General features: G+C 42.7%; 1 protein-coding gene across 3 annotated transcripts in view; it reads right to left on the reverse strand.

The window, feature by feature from the left end:
- PSEN1 (presenilin 1) overlaps positions 1–17,518 on the reverse strand; it is a 29,391-nt gene extending 11,873 nt beyond the window's left edge. The window contains exons 1-5 of one of the 3 annotated variants that reach the window (XM_079990277.1): positions 17,414–17,518; positions 8,628–8,758; positions 5,185–5,223; positions 2,504–2,763; positions 1,325–1,466 (exon numbers count right to left, since the gene is read on the reverse strand). In XM_079990277.1, the coding sequence (XP_079846403.1) occupies positions 1,325–1,466; positions 2,504–2,763; positions 5,185–5,223; positions 8,628–8,711 (525 nt within the window). In that variant the 5' untranslated portion in view covers positions 8,712–8,758; positions 17,414–17,518. Of the gene's footprint in view, positions 1–1,324; positions 1,467–1,811; positions 1,980–2,503; positions 2,764–5,184; positions 5,224–8,627; positions 8,759–17,413 lie in introns of those variants that run through there. The other 2 variants (XM_079990278.1, XM_079990279.1) reach the window with 2 other exon arrangements.
- Between the last annotated feature and the right edge of the window lie 984 nt (positions 17,519–18,502).

Consider the following 18,502-nt stretch of genomic DNA (forward strand, 5'->3'; position numbering starts at 1 on the left):
CTGTTTTTCTGGATTTTTTTTTTCTTTTTACATACACCTAAACTACTAATAAAAAAAGAAAACTGTCATTTGTTGGTCAATAAGACAAGAACCTGGTTCACGTCACAGGTGATTGGCTCCTTTTGGGGTTTTTTAGCTGAGTGTGTGTGGCAACTAAGCCAAGGTTTGGCTTAACGTGCCATAGGGAGATGGTTATACTTGACAGAGTGGAGTACATATATATTCCACAGTAAAATGTGTTCATTTCGTAAGTACATGCAGTCCATGACAAAGGGAGGGAGAACCAACATTATGGACAAATAAAGACTACAAGAGGTCCAAATAACCTGTTACAGGACTGGGCTGGTGGTTTGGATGATGCCTGTGGGTCCCTTCCAAGTCGGTGATGATGTATCTGTTAGGTTGGAATCTAGCAGAGGGAACCACTGAACCAGTCAAGCCAGTCTCTCTGTAAGATTAGCTGGGCTTGGAAGCACCCTTCAGCTACACAAGGCAAGAGTGACCATACTGCTATAGAGACAAATGCATGGGCCTTTGCCCCCTGGCTGAACGTTACATCATCCTAGGAGTACAAGATCAAGGAAAACATCAATAAAGAGTGAGCCCTTTGTCTTAAGTCTGGTCTGAAGCTAGAGGAGGAAGCTGGAGAGACACAGCAGCTTGACCTGCTTTGTGTGCTGAATCCAGAACTATGACTTTGGTGACCCTCCCCCTCCCCCTCCAACCTAGACTGTTAATGCTCTGAGCCCTTCCATCTTATTCTCATGTAGTATATATGTATAAATAAAGCAATATATCCCAAAGACACTACAGTCCCCATTGACCTTCATTCCAAGAAAACTAAAGCCTGGGTAAGCACTGGGACCCCTGGAGTCTCTTACCGATCAGAGATTGGAGTGCATGCAACAAAACCATTCTCTAATAGGTTGGGGTGGGTTTTTTTTTTTTTTTTTGCACATTTCCATATTATTCCCAGCTTTTAAAGGGTGCTTTAATTTAATTCAATATTTATTCTTTCCCTGAAAACAGGCCCACTAAATTAAAGTCAAAAATACACATTAGTTGCCAATTTAAATATTCATAACTATCCTTATCTATAGTGAAATATCGAAAAAAGCAGCTATCTTTATTATTATCATCCTGTGCTGCTCTATCACAGTTGATCTTTAGCTTAGGCACTGTTTTAGCAACTCTTTGTATGCTGAAAATATTTTGGCTCTTTGTATGCTGAAAATATTCCAGGTATGCTATTAGAAACAATGAGACAGACATGCTGAAGACTTCAATAATAGCCTCGATACAGTAAGAGTAAACCTGAGCTCACCTTATAGCACCTGTACTTATAAAGCACAACCAGGAGTATGGTCATGATAATGATGACGCTAATCATAATGGCAGCATTGAGAATAGAATTCAGAGCCCTTTGTCCAACTGTTTCTGTATCTTCCGTGAATGGGGTGTAGATGCTGCAATAGAACACAGATAAAAAGTAAAAGGTGAAATTTGTGCAATATGAATGCGTTCTTAAACTGTAGTAAGTTTTTGACTAAGCGCAAGAGACCAACCCTAGGGAGAGTTCAACAAATAAGCAAGCATTAGCACATAAAGTACATACTCTGAGCCATAATTCTTCTAAATACAGTAGAACCTTGGTTCTCGAACTTAATCTGTTCTGGAAGTCAGTTCAACTCCCGAAACGTTCGAAAACCAAGGCACGCCTTCCAATTGGCGCTGGCGCCCCGGGAAAAAATAGCCAACAGCCGCATCAGATGTTTGGCTTCTGAAAAACATTTGAAAACCGGAACACTTACTTCCGGGATTTTGGCATTCGGGAGCTGATTTGTTCGTCAACTAAGCCGTTCGAGAACCAAGGTTCCATTGTAATGCCTTTATGCCCACACCATCTAGTGGATACGGAATGAATTACAATTTAATATTTCATTCACTTGTGAACAAAACTAAAGGCAGACACAGGAAATACGTTGTAGTCAGAAAGCTTACTTTTTGTAGTGAGGTTAATAAAAGATTACCATGCTAAAAAACAACCTTAAGACTGAGGACTTGAGCATATAGAATAAAAACTTGGGTTATTTATCTATAAAGTACTAGGTGCAACTTGACTTTACATGGGAATGCAACAATAGGAGCAATGTTGCATGTCATTATAAAATGAGAAACCTCAAGTTATCCTTTGGTTCACAGAATGTCACTGAAGGTATAACTAGATGTAACAGTGTACAGTATTATAATATGGGTCATTTAAAGTGGGACCTGGGTCCAGAATGATCTAAAGAAGAGAAGTGGGAGGAAGAAGCAGCTTTATTCTTCCCCTCCAAAACTGCCTCCCCCCCTAGTTGCTTTTCTCCTGGTAGAGCTCATTTCTAGTCTCAGAGCATGGCTGGGAGAAAAGCAGCTAGAGGAAGAGACTGGTGTAATGGCAGAACACAAAAAGGGGTAGATATCAGAGGACATCAGAGCAAAAAGGAAAAATAATAATACATACAGCTGTCCATCCTTCCGCGTATAAAAGCTGACAGACTTGATGGTTGCAACAACTACCACCATACAAAGCGTGACTGGTGCAAACAGCATAATCACATGCTTTGCCCCGTATTTCAGCGTCAGCTCTTCATCATCGTCATCATCATCTTGTTCCACCACTTGCCGAGTGCTGTGCTGTGGCTGCCCGTTAGAGGCTGAACCGGGATTATCGTTGCATCTTCGATCGCTGCTTTCATTACGCCGTCTTTCAACGTTGTCATTCTACAAACGTAATTTTAAAAATCCCAGATCCATAAGAACCTGCATGCAACATGCATATTCCATGTTGTAATCGTAAAGGGCAGAGCCCAGTGAGTAGTCTGGCAGCATTTGATGCTGCAGCACTGCTGAAGCTAAGTGGGCGTGGGCCCCGCCTGTGCCCAGACAGGACATCGCCAGAAGCCCCATGAAGTTGCCGGTTATAGGGATAATAAAATTATATTACTAAAGGGCAGCATGTGAAATAAAGGAAAGATTCAGCTGAAAGGATCTAAAGACCAGCAGAGCATCTAACATACAGGGGCAATTAATGATAACAGTCACACTGTAAGAAAAAGAAGTGATAAATGGTAAATGTGCACTTGTAGATGAAGCAGAAAGAAAGCATGTTAGGCAGGGCAGTTAGTGTTACAATCCTCAGGGGTAATTATGCTAATTAGACAGATATCAGTTACCTGTATTCAGTTAATTAGTGTACGATTTCTACATATGCGACAAATGCCAAAGTTAATTTACCTCAATAATTTTGTCTACAATATTCTTACTTGATATTGCTATTTACTAATGTGCCAAAAATAAAAAATGAATCAGCTCTTGGGGGCAAGAGCTTTGGTAAATTTCAACCTATTAGTCTCCTCGTTCCCCAACATTTTCCCATCACTTTTCTATCTGAAGCTTCTTTACAACCTGAAGAGATATAAAAATGTTTTAAAATCTGCAATTTACATTCAGTATTTTAACAAGGAACGCACAAGCACATTAGGATTCATGTGCTTTTTACTGATACACATCTTTTCCTTCCACTAGGGCATTTAGTAAGTAGAAGCTTCTCCTTCTGCCACAGCACCTTTCCCTTAAGAAGAGCTTCATGGCATGAAGTTGCGGCTTTGAAATAATATGGCTGTGTCAGATAGTCTTCCGATTTGGTTTTTGGATAGAATGTAATACATTTGGATTCGAGTCCCAAAGTATTTCCTAAAAAATATATGCAGGAATGTTTCCCCACCCCCTTCTTTATGCCAATGTTTGCACTCTGCTGTACCATTTACCAAGTCTGCTGTACCATTTTCTTTCTTTCCTCACAGCACTGATTCCCCCCCCTCAATTAGTCATACAGTGACAGCAAATCAGGGATGATGTAATGAACAGGATGACATCATGAAGATACAATATCAATTTTGGCTATCATTCCGAACTGAAATGTTGCCATGACCCTGAGACAAAGATTTCCTCCAGCCTTTTTGATACAATTACAAAATATAAAATAAATTAAACTGGGAGATGAGTGTGCTTTTCAATGTTGCCAAAAATGACATTGAGAAGCGCCTCCCTTTTGGCTGAACGGTATGCAAAAGTGCTGCACCTTCTGGTCTGGGAAAGGTAATACTTTAGAGCAAGGTGGGAAGAGAGGAAGTAGGAAAACAGGAAGCAGATATAAGCAAGAAGACTTCAAAAATTTCCAAGATTTTCATTTCCTTCCTTTGGTGTACTTGCATTAGGTATGGTGTCAGTGTAGCAACCAATTTTGTGAATAAATAATAAACTCCAATACTGTGCTAGAGGGTCCAAGGTAAAATCTATGTCCTCAACAGCAGTAACAAAGTAGGACTTATCCTTTGTTCCCGTAAGTGCAACTGTATCCATTCCTACACTTTTGCTTTTTAATTGCAAAGGGAACACAGGCCAATTATAAAAGGGTGTTGGAAATAAACAAGTACGGCATTACCACAAGACAGGAGCAGGTACAAGAGCAGTAATACCTATGCTTTTGAGATTGTGGAGGTTGGCAGCGGTGGCATAAAAACATAAAACATTAGCTTGTATGCTGTTGTAGCATTCAAACGTAATACACCATATGAAATAATTTCAATTTAGAGAGGAAAAAATATCTCCCAAAAGCCGCAACATTATAGCGTAATAAAAGAATACAGATCACAGGAATACACATCACAACCACACCCATGATCCTAAATTTCCTCTCCTGGTGCGAGTCAAGTGCATCACATTTTTATTAACTGTTGATGGATTCAAAGAAACATCTTTGGCCCTTACTTTGGAAGGAAAAAAAAAGTGCAGTATGAAGTACAATTCAAAGACACTTGCAAGTGAATATTGATGACTGCTTCCTACAGGGAGTTAATTTTCACAGGCTGTATGAACTAAATAGTTTTTGTATCAGTTTTTCTGAAGGGTGGCATGATGGGTTTTGGCCACAAGTACACAAAGACGGAAAAAAGACATTATGACATGGTTCTTACTCCAAGTAAGAACTGTGCTGAGGGTTGCAATTCAGAACAGAAGATAAAGTAATGCACAACAGTGAAACCTGCAGGCATATCTGAGCAAAGATGCATTTTATGACACTGGGGATTGTGTCATATTTGTTGCACTTTGTTCCAGTACAGACAAAACACAAATCCCTACCTGATTAGCATTAAACAGATCACAGGTCAGAGGTGCCACCTGCAGTGGAAGCAAAGGAACAGATTCCTCAGTTTCATCAGCCATTATGGAAGTAAAGCCTTGAAAGAGGTTTGAACCAGACCCTTGTACTTCTGGTGTGTGGGCAAGAATGACTGTATATCTTCAAGGTGAATGAGTAATACCAAAGATAAACAGCAGCCTTGGCAACTATCAAAAAAAAGAGTTAAATATCAAACCCAAGCAATAGTCCCAAAGGTGCAGAACTGGGACGTGTGAACTTCCTGAACTATGTCAGTGCCTTTTCACCCAACTGGAAATGCAGAAGGCAGCTCCAGGAAAGAGATATGATGGTGTGTAGGGTTTGAAAATTTTGCCAAATTTTGGACTTCCACTGACTCTTCAATTACTGAGGATTCTATGTAGGAGGAGCCTTGGTTTCTGCAAGGAGTCAGTGCAGTAAGTGAACCTTTTAGAGGGGAAACTTTTTTCCAACTACGGCTCTTACCATAAATGGTTATCAAGTAGCATGTAAAAATGGCAATATTTGAAACACAGATTCTGGGTCATTCAGTACAAATGAATGTGTTTACTATCTCTTAAGATGCAAGAGATTTTCAGGGAAACTTGAAAAACTTGTATCAGGAGTTGGGTGAACTAATGCTGAGAAACCTTCACATTCAGTATGGAAACTTTTGGGAGGTCTGCTTGGCACTAAGGTTTCAAAAAGATGTTCAAAGCATTGGAACTCATGTTGAAAAGCAATGAACAGGTAAGGTATTACAAGTGTCTGCGATCTTTGTAAGGAAATTAGGGAGCAATAATATTTTTTAAATGATGCTGTTCCTGCATGCTGATCCTGCGTATACCTGCCAAGTTAACATCATCTGGACTGGTCACTCAGAATGGGAACAATACCTATGCATTTATTTTAATAAAAAATACTGAAATTTCCACTTTTATGGCACAAGCTGTTTAAGATTTTGTAAATGATACTGAAATAATACTGGTTCAAAATGTCTTACAAATTCTTCACAAATCTCAGTTTCTGTTTGGCCCCTCATTGTTCAGCACATGCTATGGTATTTCTGTAAAAGCCCCATTCTGAATGAATATAGTAGAACACAGTTAAAGCAATAAAAGACGTGACTTTTCCTGCATAATGTATTGCAACATTATTGGTAAAGCTAATGACCAAATTGCCCACGAAGCCTTATGAGTTCTAAAATTTCACTGAGGATCAGAACACAGAGACAAGGTCCAGAATTTAGCAGTGACCTGATGAAACAGCTGAAGCTTTGAATGAGTAAGCTAAATGACCAGAAGAGATGATGCTCATGTGTCTTAAGATGTAAAATCCTCTCTTGGCTTCCTTGATAGCTTGTGGGGCTCCAAAACAGGCCCAAGCTGCCTGCAATTGCATATGATTTGAACTGCCATAAATTTAACAAGGTAGAAAGTCCCAAGTCAAGACTTCAAAGCATCTTGCAAGGCAGCATCATACAAAGCCCCCATCCCACATTTTAGCATTGGATTCCAAAACATATCCCTTCCTGAATCAAGAAATCAGAAAGGGGTTTGCATGTAATTCTGCCAAACTGAGCAGGTTTTAACATTAACTCATAAGGTGATGAGCAGGGAGTTAAGTGACATCAGCTGATGAGCTGGAGGGTATGGTTTGGAGAAAATGGCCCGCGGCTCACACTAATTTGGATGTAAGGCTAAGTCAGATACTATGGTTTGTTTCTACCTATGTAGCAGAAGTGGGTAAGAGCAAAACATCCAGTACTGATATGTTAACCATAAACCATTAACTGTGGTTTGCTGTGACAGGTGAACAAGGCCAGTAATTCTGAATATGAACTAGATCATGCCTAGTGAATTCAGATCTTCAGAAACTTTGATTGAATAAGGCCTTTTTCGTTTATTTTATTTAAAAGATAACCCACTTTGCAGGATACATTGCCCTCACAATTTGATTTACAAGACAAGGATTTAAAGCAAGAAGTTTTCCAGAGTTACTTCATCAGTCATTTGCTTTTGAGCCCAGTTTGTGGTTGTTTATCAGGCAAGTGAGATTGGAAGAGTATGTTGCAAATACAGAAGATACTACAAGTACAAAACTTCAAGCAGATGCTACAACACAGTATGCAGTGCCAATTTCTTGAAGTGTGATACATCAGTTGCACCATTAAATTAGCATTATGTGTAGTAAGAGAAGAAAAAGAAGGAACAGAGCTTCCTCCATAGTGGCGCCCTGTCTGTGGAACACCCTTTCCTTACAATCAACACCAATGCTATCCTCATGTTGGCACCAGGTTAAGAGTTATTTCTTTTCTCAGACATTTTCTTTTTGCTTGATGGTATATTTTAACAGTACTGTTTATTTTATTATTTAGGTGGCTGTTTTTACTTATTGTTCTGTGCTCCACCCTGATATCAGTACAGGCAAATGGCAGATTGTAAATATTTTAATAAAACATAAACAAATAAATCCTAATGTTCACACAGCAAAAATAAATAAATAAATCTGTACTGTCTATAAAAATTAAGCAGTACAGTGGAACCTTGGTTCCCGAATGGCTTAGTTGCTGAACAAATTGGCTCCTGAACGCCGCAAACCCAGAAGTAAGTGTTCCGGTTTGTGAATGCTTTTCAGAAGCCAAATATACGATGTGGCTTCCACTTAAGTGCAGGAAGCTCCTGCAGCCAATCGGAAGCCACACCTTGGTTTTTGAACGGTTTCGGAAGTCGAACAGACTCCCGGAACACATTAAGTTTGAGAACTAAGGTACCAGTGTATACAATCTGATAACTTAATAAATCAAAGTTAAAGAGTTTACTGGTCACTGCTTTCTAAAGTAGTATAATATGCATGTGGTATGAAAGATTTAGCAAAGAATGAAACAGGATTCCCCCCCCCCTTAAATGCATTTATATTATTTTTATTATTATTTACATTGGTATCCTGTCTTTCTTCCAAGGGCTGAAGACAGCACACGTGACTTTTTAATCTACAAAACCACTTTATAATGGTAGGTTAGGCTAAGTGATAGTGACTGGACAAAGATCACAGAATTAGTTTATGGCCAAGCATGGATTTGAACCTGGTCTTCTCACTCCTAGTCCAACACTCTAACCCAGGCACAGGCAAACTCGGCCCTCCAGATGCTTTGGGACTATAATTCCCATCACCCCTGGCCACTGGTCCTGTTAGCTAGAGATGATAGGAGTTGTAGTCCCAAAACATCTGGAGGGCCGAGTTTGCCTATGCCTGCTCTAACCACTTCACTACACCTGCTAAATGTTGCTTTCTTCATGACATTCAAGATTACAAGACCCATTTAACAAACACAAGAGGCTTTACACAATCTTTCAGCATTTTGTAACACAGCTACCATATGCAGTTTATAATCTGGCATGTGAAAAAAATAGTCCTTACGTACAGTATTGGTCTGATGGTTGTCAGGCAAGTTCTCTCTCAGCTGCCCACGCTGGACTTGTGATAAGTGTGCAGATAGTTCTGCCATTGGAACTTGGTACTCCACAAATGCTCCTTCTTCTTGAGATACTGCAACTGTAATTTTTTTTAAAAAGAGAGAGTCTGAAATCCTTTGTTATCTTACCCTGAACTGAAATGATGTTCTTGCTTTAAGCTGTTGGCTTTCAAGACAAGAGCGAAGGGGAAAGTAACTGAATGCAAGTACACTGCTGCCTGACCATCTAACTATTTCCATACCATTGTTAGGTGATCTGTTGTACACCATGGAGTCATTTGTTCTTCCTGCCCTTCCTATTTTGGAGATAATTGTGGTTCGTATATCTGCACTGACGTTAAAAAGCTAACAATAGTTAACACAAACCAATTTCTAACCATTGGGTTGAAAATGGTTGTTTGTCACTCCCTATGGTTAATTTTGACATTGAGCAGAGACAGTGCTAACCACAGCTGGCCACAAGACTGAGGAATGCTCACACAAGATGAGCCTGTGAACCCACAGAACACTCAATTGTCTCTAAACTATGGCTAGAAAGTTGAGCAGTGTTTTTGCTTGGAGCAGGCCAATGAACCCCTGAAAACTAAATGGTGATAGTGCTCAGGACAGGAACATGTGCCTAGACAAACATGCTGTCTGCCATCTTCCCTCAACATATCTACCTCCCCCACAAAAAATCTGGCATACCAGGAAGTGTGAAAGTGATCTAGAATTTCTTGTTAGTGGTTAAGGAAGCAACTCAAAAGGGGTAAGAACAGAATTTAAAATGATTACATCAGAAAGAAGCCAATCTTTACATGCAACCATCTGATACATTTGTTGTTCTGATGGTTTCCTAAATCAATATAAAACATTAATCTAAACCACCATTACTATTACCACCATTTGCCAAAGTTTGATATGTGCTGTACACAGTTTGCAAGTTATATTCACCAGAAATGGGGAATAAAGGGAACACCCAGGATTTATAAATATACAGTTGGCCTGCTACTTACATTAAGGTTCTGTTGCAGGAGAACGTGAACAAAGGCAAAATCGTGCAAAGTCAGTAACCCCAGAACCGCCCCCTCCCGCACTGCAGAGGATTGCTTACCAGAATCTGAGATCATGAGAGGGCCCTAGGATGCTACCAGAACCTTCCTGCAACCTTCCCAATGTCCAGTAAGCAAGGAAAACCCACTGGGTGAGCGGGGGGTGGGGTGGGGGGGAGGAGGAAAAATAGATAAATGGAGAGCAGGGAATGGTGTATTTTCCTTGCTCTCCATTTATTTATTGCTCACCCACCTAAGGTTCCAATCACAAATGAAAAGTAAGTGTAAGTTCTGGGTCCAGTGGAAGGGAAAAAGTATGTCAAATGGCAGCAGAAGTGTAAGTAAGTTGAGACAAGGCTTGTTGCAGAAAGGCTGTGCTAAGGTACTGGGTTTTGAAAGAAGATCCTAAAGATGGGAGAAGTCACTTAATAAACTGGGGGGTGGAGTGGGGGAAAATGTATACGAAACAGCTTGGCAGAAGGTACTGAGCACCAGGGCTGGGCAATAACTGGTTCTCAATATTGCAATATATCACCAGCTAAACATCATGATATATTGATATATCATGATATCTGAAATAAGGAAGGAACTATGCAGAGGCCAACAGGGCACTACCGCTGCCTCCCATCACTGCCACAAGTCCTCACAGGCCACTGCCGCTACTGCCATCACTATCACTGCCTTAAGGCCTTGCAGGCCACCACTGTGTGTTGCTGCTGCAAGGCCTTGCAGGCTGCCACCACTACTGCCATCTCCCATCACTGCTGTGAGGCCTTGCAGGCCACGGCTACTGCTGTCACCTCCTGTAGCTACCATGAGATCTTGCAAGCCACCGCCGTTACTGCTGCCACTTTTCGCCGCCGTCGTGAGGCCTCACAGGCCGCCACCACTACTGCCGCCACCTCCTGTTGCCACCACGAAGCCTTGCGGTTACTGCTGTCACTTCCTGTTATCGCTGTGAGGCATTGCAGGCTGCTACCATCTCCCACTGCCACCGCAAGGCCACTGCTGTCACTCCTTGTCACCACTGTGAGGCCTTGCAGGCTGCCATTGTTACTGCTGCCACTTTCTGTCGCCGCCATGAGGCCTTGCAGGCTGCTGCTGTCACTCCATCACTACCGCGAGGCCTTGCAGGCTGCCACTGCTACTGCCGCCACCTCCCATCACTGCTGAGTCCTCACAGGCTGCCACTGCTACTGCCTCCCATCGCTGCTGTGAGTCTTGCAGGCTGCTGCCGCTACTGCTGTCACTCTCTATCACTGCTGGGAGGCCTCGCGGGCTGCCACTGTTTGTGCTGGCACCGCAAGGCCTCACAGGCTGCCACCGCTATTGCCACCAGCTTTCATTGCCACTGTGAGGCCTTGCAAGTCTCCACTGCTACTTCTGCCGCCACGAGGCCTTGCAGGCTGCCGCTGCTACTACTGCCCCCTCCTGTCACCACCACAAGGACTCGCAGGCCACCACTGATTGGGCTGTCACAGTGAGGCCTTGCAATTTGTCACCTCTACTGCCAACACATACTGCGGTCATGGCCAGCTGTTTCTGCCACTGCTGCTTCTGCCTCCTGCTGGCAGACTGGCAGTCCCAGATTATATGTATTCACTATGACTCACTGCTGTACTTTGGATTGTCCTGCATACCACCATTTGGTAGCCAAGCCAAAACCAAAAGTCCTGTTGGGATGCGTTTTGGCTTGCCTGCTGATGAAACTGACTGTGTGGTGATTGATAATATTGTCATTTACCCATTTTAGACCTCTTAAGTAGTAGCAGTTGCCTGGACATTGTCCTGTTCACCTCTGTATAGTTTCATCCTTATTACAGATGTGATGGATTGCAAAGTTTAGCTGGTGATATTGTGTGAGGTTTAGCTGTTGATAACATTGCAACGTTTAGCTGGTGAGTTATTGCAATGTTGAAAACCAGTTATCGCCTAGTCCTTACACACATTGTGATTCATGATATACTGACAGCTCAAATATTATGAAACAATTATGACAATGTGAACTTCAAACTGGTTTTGGATGACATATTGATATATTGCCCAGCCCTACTGAGCACAACGGAAAAGTTCCACATTGCTAAATGGAAATTACTTCTAAGCCTTAGCTGTCTGCAACATAGAAACATGGAGCTGATGGGCAGTAGTAAGGGAAACAGATTCAAATGTGACAGCCATTCACGATTTTTAACTGTTATCGAAAAACAATGCAATGCAAAAAACAATGCAAACCTCCTCTGAAAACCAATTAGAATGATATGTACACAATAAGATCTAATACTGATATATGATAATTCTGAAAAATCAAAAGGATGGGAGAAATCTTAGTTTTAGACACATAAAAGAAAGAATGGAAGACAAGCAATCGGCTCTACTGGGTGCAACATTATTACAAATAATAATAATAATAATAATGTTTTGCAAAACCAGAGCCAAGAGAACTGTTTCTTAAACTTCCAAATACACACTGTCTACACACTAGTGTTCTTAAACCTATGGCGAATGCAATTACTGTGGTGCCTTGCAGGATGAAAAGAATCCGTTCCGCGATTCTCTTCGTCTAGCGGTTTTTTCGTCTTGCGAAGCAAGCCCATTGACGGCTTAGCGGATTAGCGCTATTAGCGGCTTTTAGCGGCTTAGCGGATAAGCAGATAATCGGCTTAGCGGCTTAGAAAAAGGGGGGGAGGGGGGAAAAGTTGGAAAAACTTGCAAGACATTTTCGTCTTGCGAAGCAAGCCCATAGGAAATTCGTTTTGCGAAGCACCTCCAAAACGGAAAACCCTTTCGTCTAGCGGGTTTTCCGTCTTGCGAGGCATTCGTCTTGCGGGGCACCACTGTATTCAAATAATAACTTGATAGCACACTAATTAGTTGAAATCAGTCACCCAGGTCTCTTTACTATACCACTGGGACACAATCTACTCTGCCCTTTCATCCTCTTCTTTGGATAGGGTTGTTTAAGAATCAAGCATAGGTCTGTAGGAAATTACATAAAATGGTAGGATATAACCAACAGAGACAAGCGAAATTTTCAACCCATTTAGACTTATTTATTCTATACAGTGGTACCTTGGGATGCGAACGGGATCTGTTCCATAGCCCCGTTCGCATCCAGAAGCAAACGTAACTAGCGACGGCATGTCTGCGCACGCGCACGTCGCTTCCGCCGCTTCTGCGCATGACGTCATTTTGAGCGGCTGCGCATGCGTGAGCGGTGAAACCCGGAAGTAACACGCTCCGTTACTTCTAGGTTGCCGCGGAGTGCAACTCAAACGCGCTCAACATGAAGCATATTCAACCCGGGGTATGACTCTACTCTGAAAAATACTGTTTCAATAATGTGCCTGCTCCGAGATTTAAAATAAAAGATAGCTACAGAGTTCACTGGCAGAAACACTTCATTATCATCTTGAACAGATGCTCCAACAAGGCTTTGGGGATGCAATCAAGAATGATGGTTTCTATACTTTCCACCCTGGTGGCAAGATTGGTAGGCTAGCTGATGTGTATAATAGTAATCCTTCTTCTACTGACAAGTTTGACCAAGCTCCACCTGAAGAATGTCTAGAATCAATAATTGCATAGGCTCAGACAGTTGATCATTGCTTTCACCTTCACCGAAAACTGCTTAAGATTTCAGTGTTCACTCTGTTCTGACTTTATTCTATGAGACATACACACATGGAAGATTATTAACTGTCCAGTAGGACAGCATTAAACAATCACAGAGAAAAATTAAAATATATAGTCATAGCATCTATTGTTGTTTATTTGAGTTTGCATTCTATTCATCAAGTCTAAGGAAGCAATGTTTGAGTAGTAGTATACTGTTATTATATTTTACTAAGAGAGCTAAATAAGACTCCATACTTATTTCTCCACAGCCATTTATCAGTGAAGGAATGCAATAATGGGGAAAGTCAGATATTTGAACACCATTTGTAGTAATAAATGAGCACCATCTATTAGTTAACTTTTTCTGGTTTGGTATTGTTGCAGTTAGCATTGCCAATTATTATTTTGATAAAAATCGATAGCATGGAGGAGTGAATGTGGGAGGTGGAGAATATTATAAAGGAAGGATGTTGCAAATGCTTATAAAAACACAGAGTCCATAATTTTCTTCACATTTGTTAATGAAATAAATGATATACTTTACTCAGACTGATTCTTTGAAAGAAGTGTTGGTACTCTCTTCTGTAGTATTTCCACTGAACTTTCATAAACTATGTGGAAACAACCTAGAAAAAGCCTCTAACTACAAGGGATGCACATATTAATTATTAAGAAATATCTCACATGTGGACCAAGTGGATTTTAGAAGTTACTGCATGCATGGCACAATGAATGAGAATTAAATTTTAAAGGAAACAAACTGGAATGATTGGAGGGAACTGAGAAATGAAGCTGGTTTAAAAACAGGAAGAAAGTGCATGACAGGTTGTAAATAGGATTAAAAATATATTAATGCATTATTATTTCAGGTAGAGATGATCTGTTCTTAAACAGGAACATTTCTCTGGATACTTATTTTCAGCACAGAGATGCTTTACAACACAAGACCAGTACAGACACAACCTTGTTATCTGATCAACTCCAGTACGGACACCTATGTCCCCACTGTGGAAGGATGTGTGGACCCAGAATTGGCATCCACAGTCACTTATGGACTCACTTTTAAAACTGTGTTCATGGAATACAATCTTACTCGGTTACGAGTGCTTGCCAAAGAAGTAGTAGTAGTAGTTTTCTGTTGTATCATTAAGGGTTGCTGTACTTTTAGATGCTAATCTGCATATTAGCAATATTCTATTATCAATTTTATGTTGTGGATGCTCTACTATTATTGTGACTCACCCTGAGATAATTTGTACAATGAAGGGAGCACTATAATTTTTGGAAATTAATCACAGTTAAGCAGTCAGGAGTGGACCACAGGACTGAATTCTTTCTCCTTTCTAGAACACAAATTTGTCTTGCTGGACCTAGTCGTGCTTAGCTGCTACAGATAGCAACGACTAGCGCCCTCCTTAACGGGATTTCAAACTAGCTTCAAGTGACAACAAATTATTATATTAGCAGTGACATTAATCATGGTTGGAACTAACCAAGGTTCCTGATAAGTGTTCTCTTAGCAGACATTATTTGATTGGAAACCACTGAAACAAAATGACAGGAAAACATAATCCATTGCTTAGCAACCAATCAATTCATGAACAGTCTAGACAGATTATGATAGTCCTGCCAACTTTTTTGAAATGTGATAGTAATAGCAATTAGAAGGAGCTGTGGCCAATTCAAAAGCACTAAAAAGGAATCCTGTGCATTACCTCATTTTCATTTGTTTCCAAGAGTGCTTAGAATATTACTTACTTGGCTTGGAATATACCCCAGTTACACTGCTGGGTTCCATATTTCCATTGTCAATGCCAATTAGAACCCTACTTTACATATGATAAATATGCAAAGAAATAAGGGAAAGTCCAACTTTCTACACATAGTAAAAGATCCATCGCATCCTGGTCACTGTCTCTTCGAGCTCCTGCCGTCGGGACGGAGATACAGAAGACAAGAACGAGCCGTCTCAAGAACAGCTTCTTCTCCAGAGTGATCTCGGCCCTGAATGGGAAACCTGGACTTTGAAAGTCATCTAATCTTCCTTGCTGTATTATACTGTATTGTTTTAATTAGTGTTTTTATAGTTGTTCTGATTTTGAGCGGAGTGCCCTACCTGGGTGGATGGAGCAGCCAAGTAATTTCATTGTCCCCGAGAGGGGGCAATGACAATAAAGATATTATTATTATTATTATTATTATTATTATTATTATTATTACTATCCTGACTATACAAATGATTTACACTTACTTTTTTCAATTTTTAATATGGTTAGACTTTTTTTTAAAAAAGTCTTATACCATCTAAGTCATCTACAACCCTCTCCTATCAGATAATCTCCTCAAAACTCAATAAAGGGGGGTGGGTTAGCAAAGCAGACCTAAGACCAAATTTCATCAGTACAGCCAATCAGAAATATGTGCATCGCCACATATTTCTGCATCTCATTGATAAGCACCAGTTTAGAGGCTTCAAGACCTCTGGTGGAAAGAAAAAAAGAACTGGCTAACATACTTCAAAAGGAGCACTTAGTCTTTATTCTGAAAAAAGTCAGAAAACAACTGGACACAAACAGCAGTCCAGTACTATCAGAACACTGTGCCAAAGGAAAAAGCACAATTTTTTAAAAAACACTCAGAAGAGAACTTTCAACAGACAAAAGATTTCCCCATTACCACATCCCCATGATGACATAAGCTCCAAGTTTCCGCATTCTGTACAACTATAAAAGACACAGAGGGTAAAAATCAACTAAGCTTTACTCAGAGTAGGCTCAGTGAAATTAATGAATGCAACTAATCCCATCAATTCCAGTGGTCTACTCTCCGAGTAAAACTTAGAATGCCACTCAGAGCTTCTAAAGCCTCTGCTAGCATACCAAGTCCATTCTGGCTATGCTGTACACTCAAAATCACTTAAGGTCGCGTGATCCTACGCACCTTTAAAGGTAAAGGTAAAGGTACCCCTGCCCGTACGGGCCAGTCTTGACAGACTCTGGGGTTGTGCGCCCATCTCACTTAAGAGGCCGGGGGCCAGCGCTGTCCGGAGACACTTCCGGGTCACGTGGCCAGCGTGACATCGCTGCTCTGGCCAGAGCAGAGCCGCACACGGAAACACCGTTTACCTTCCCGCTGGTAAGCGGTCCCTATTTATCTACTTGCACCCGGAGGTGCTTTCGAACTGCTAGGTTGGCAGGCGCTGGGACCGAGCAGCGGGAGCGCACCCCGCCGCAGGGATTCGAACCGCCGACCTTTCGATCGGCAAGCCCTAGGCGCTGAGGCTTTAACCCACAGCGCCACCTGCGTCCCTACGCACCTTTACCTGGGAATAAATCCCATTAAACCTATCCATTCTGAAGGAAATCAGCCCTGAGTGCTCACTGGAAGGACAGATCCTGAAGCTGAGGCTCCAATACTTTGGCCACCTCATGAGAAGAAAAGACTCCCTGGAAAAGACCCTGATGTTGGGCAAGATTGAGGGCATAAGGAGAAGGGGACGACAGAGGATGAGATGGCTACTAATATGAATTTGACCAAACTGCGGGAGGCAGAGGAAGACAGGAGTGCCTGGCGTGCTCTGGTCCATGGGGTCACGAAGAGTCGGACACGACTAAACAACAACAAACTTAACGAGGCTTACTCATGAGTAGACACGCCTGGGAGTGCACATTAATTCAGATTTCAACACACTTCCGCCACGGACTGGAGGTCCGCGGGAGTGGTTGGAGGAGACCCGCCCTCTTTCCGGGGCATTTTCACCCACGAAGGGAAGGCGGGGAGGTGGGATTCCAGCCCGTATTGTTTAAAGCGTCTGAAGCCAGGAGGAGGTTTCGTGTGGGGAGGGGCATCCTTTCTGACCTGAGACAAAGAGGGCCACGGTGGTGTGAGGGAAGGCTGGCTCCGGAGTCGCATGACTCCCCTCGGAAACGCTCGTGTGAGGAAGGGGCGAGAGGAGGGGGGACGTGACGAGAGGAAGGGGAAGGGCCCCCATCCCCCCGAAAGAGGAGCCCCGCTTCCTTTCCCCCTCACGGGCCTGCTTTCTTCGTCGCGCTCTTCGCAGCTCCCCGCCCCGGGCCCACCTCTCCTTACCTGTCCCCCCTCGGAGCCGGTCCCACCGGTTTGTTTTCTTCCCGGCCCGAATTCACAGCACAACCCCCTCCCTCCCACCCCCTCCTCCCGCGACACGCACGGCGCTTCCGGCCGAAGCCCCGCCCCCATTTTCCCCTCCCCTCGGGACTCGGCGCCTCGTCCCCGCCCACTCACGCTCGCTCGGGGGTGGTGGTGCGCCTGCGCAGCCGAGCTCCCCGGCAGACCGCAGCTGTCTATCAGAAGGAGCGCGCAAGGCCGCGCAACAACAACAGCTGCACCAGCAGCAGCAGCCGCCGCCGGAGGAAACGGGCGGGGGCTGATGACGTCAGGAATCGCTGCGCCAAAAAGGCAGCAGCTCCATTCGAAGAAGGGTTGCCTTAATCTGCACGTTTCTCCTCGAAGCAAGGCCGGCGCAGCCATTCTGCTGCCTAAGAGTTAAAAGGTCCTCGCTCGCTCGCCCGCCCGCCGCCTTCCACCGAAGTGTAGGTGCCTAGTAGCTAAGGTTGGTCAGGTTGTATTGGCGCAAAAGGGGGGTAATAAATACATTAAAGCTCAAAACCGTCTGCGTTCTTTCTGAAGGGCTGCGCATTGGGTTTAGTTCGGCCGAGAGAAAATACTAGCTCTGTTCGTGGAGGGTCAACAGGGAAGTCGCTCCTTTTGCTAGGGTAGATCCCATGCGATTATTCTTCTAAGTTTGGCGATCACTCGTAGCCGAGTAAGATTGTCTTCCATGAACACGGTCTTAAGAGTGAGCCCGTAAGTGACTGTGGAGGCTAGTTTTGGATCCACACGTCCTTCCACAGTGGGGACGTAGGTTTCCGGGTGGGAGTTTATCGTGGTGAGGGTTTGCCAAACGTGCCTTCCTCTTAACAAATTATTATTATTAGCGCATTTCTACCTTTCGTCCTGAGTTCGAGCGTCTTCAAAGTCCATGACATCTTTGGTACACACCCACTTTATTTTGCAGCCCGACCCTATGTATACATGTATGTTGACACTAAAATCCTATTCAGTTAGGATTACTTTCAAGTAGTGTGCAGAGGATTACAACTCCCTTAGCAGTTTAGGAGTCACAGCCACTAGTATCTT

The sequence above is a fragment of the Podarcis cretensis genome, assembly GCF_951804945.1.
Source record: "Podarcis cretensis genome assembly, chromosome: 1".
Taxonomy (NCBI): Eukaryota; Metazoa; Chordata; class Lepidosauria; order Squamata; family Lacertidae; genus Podarcis; species Podarcis cretensis.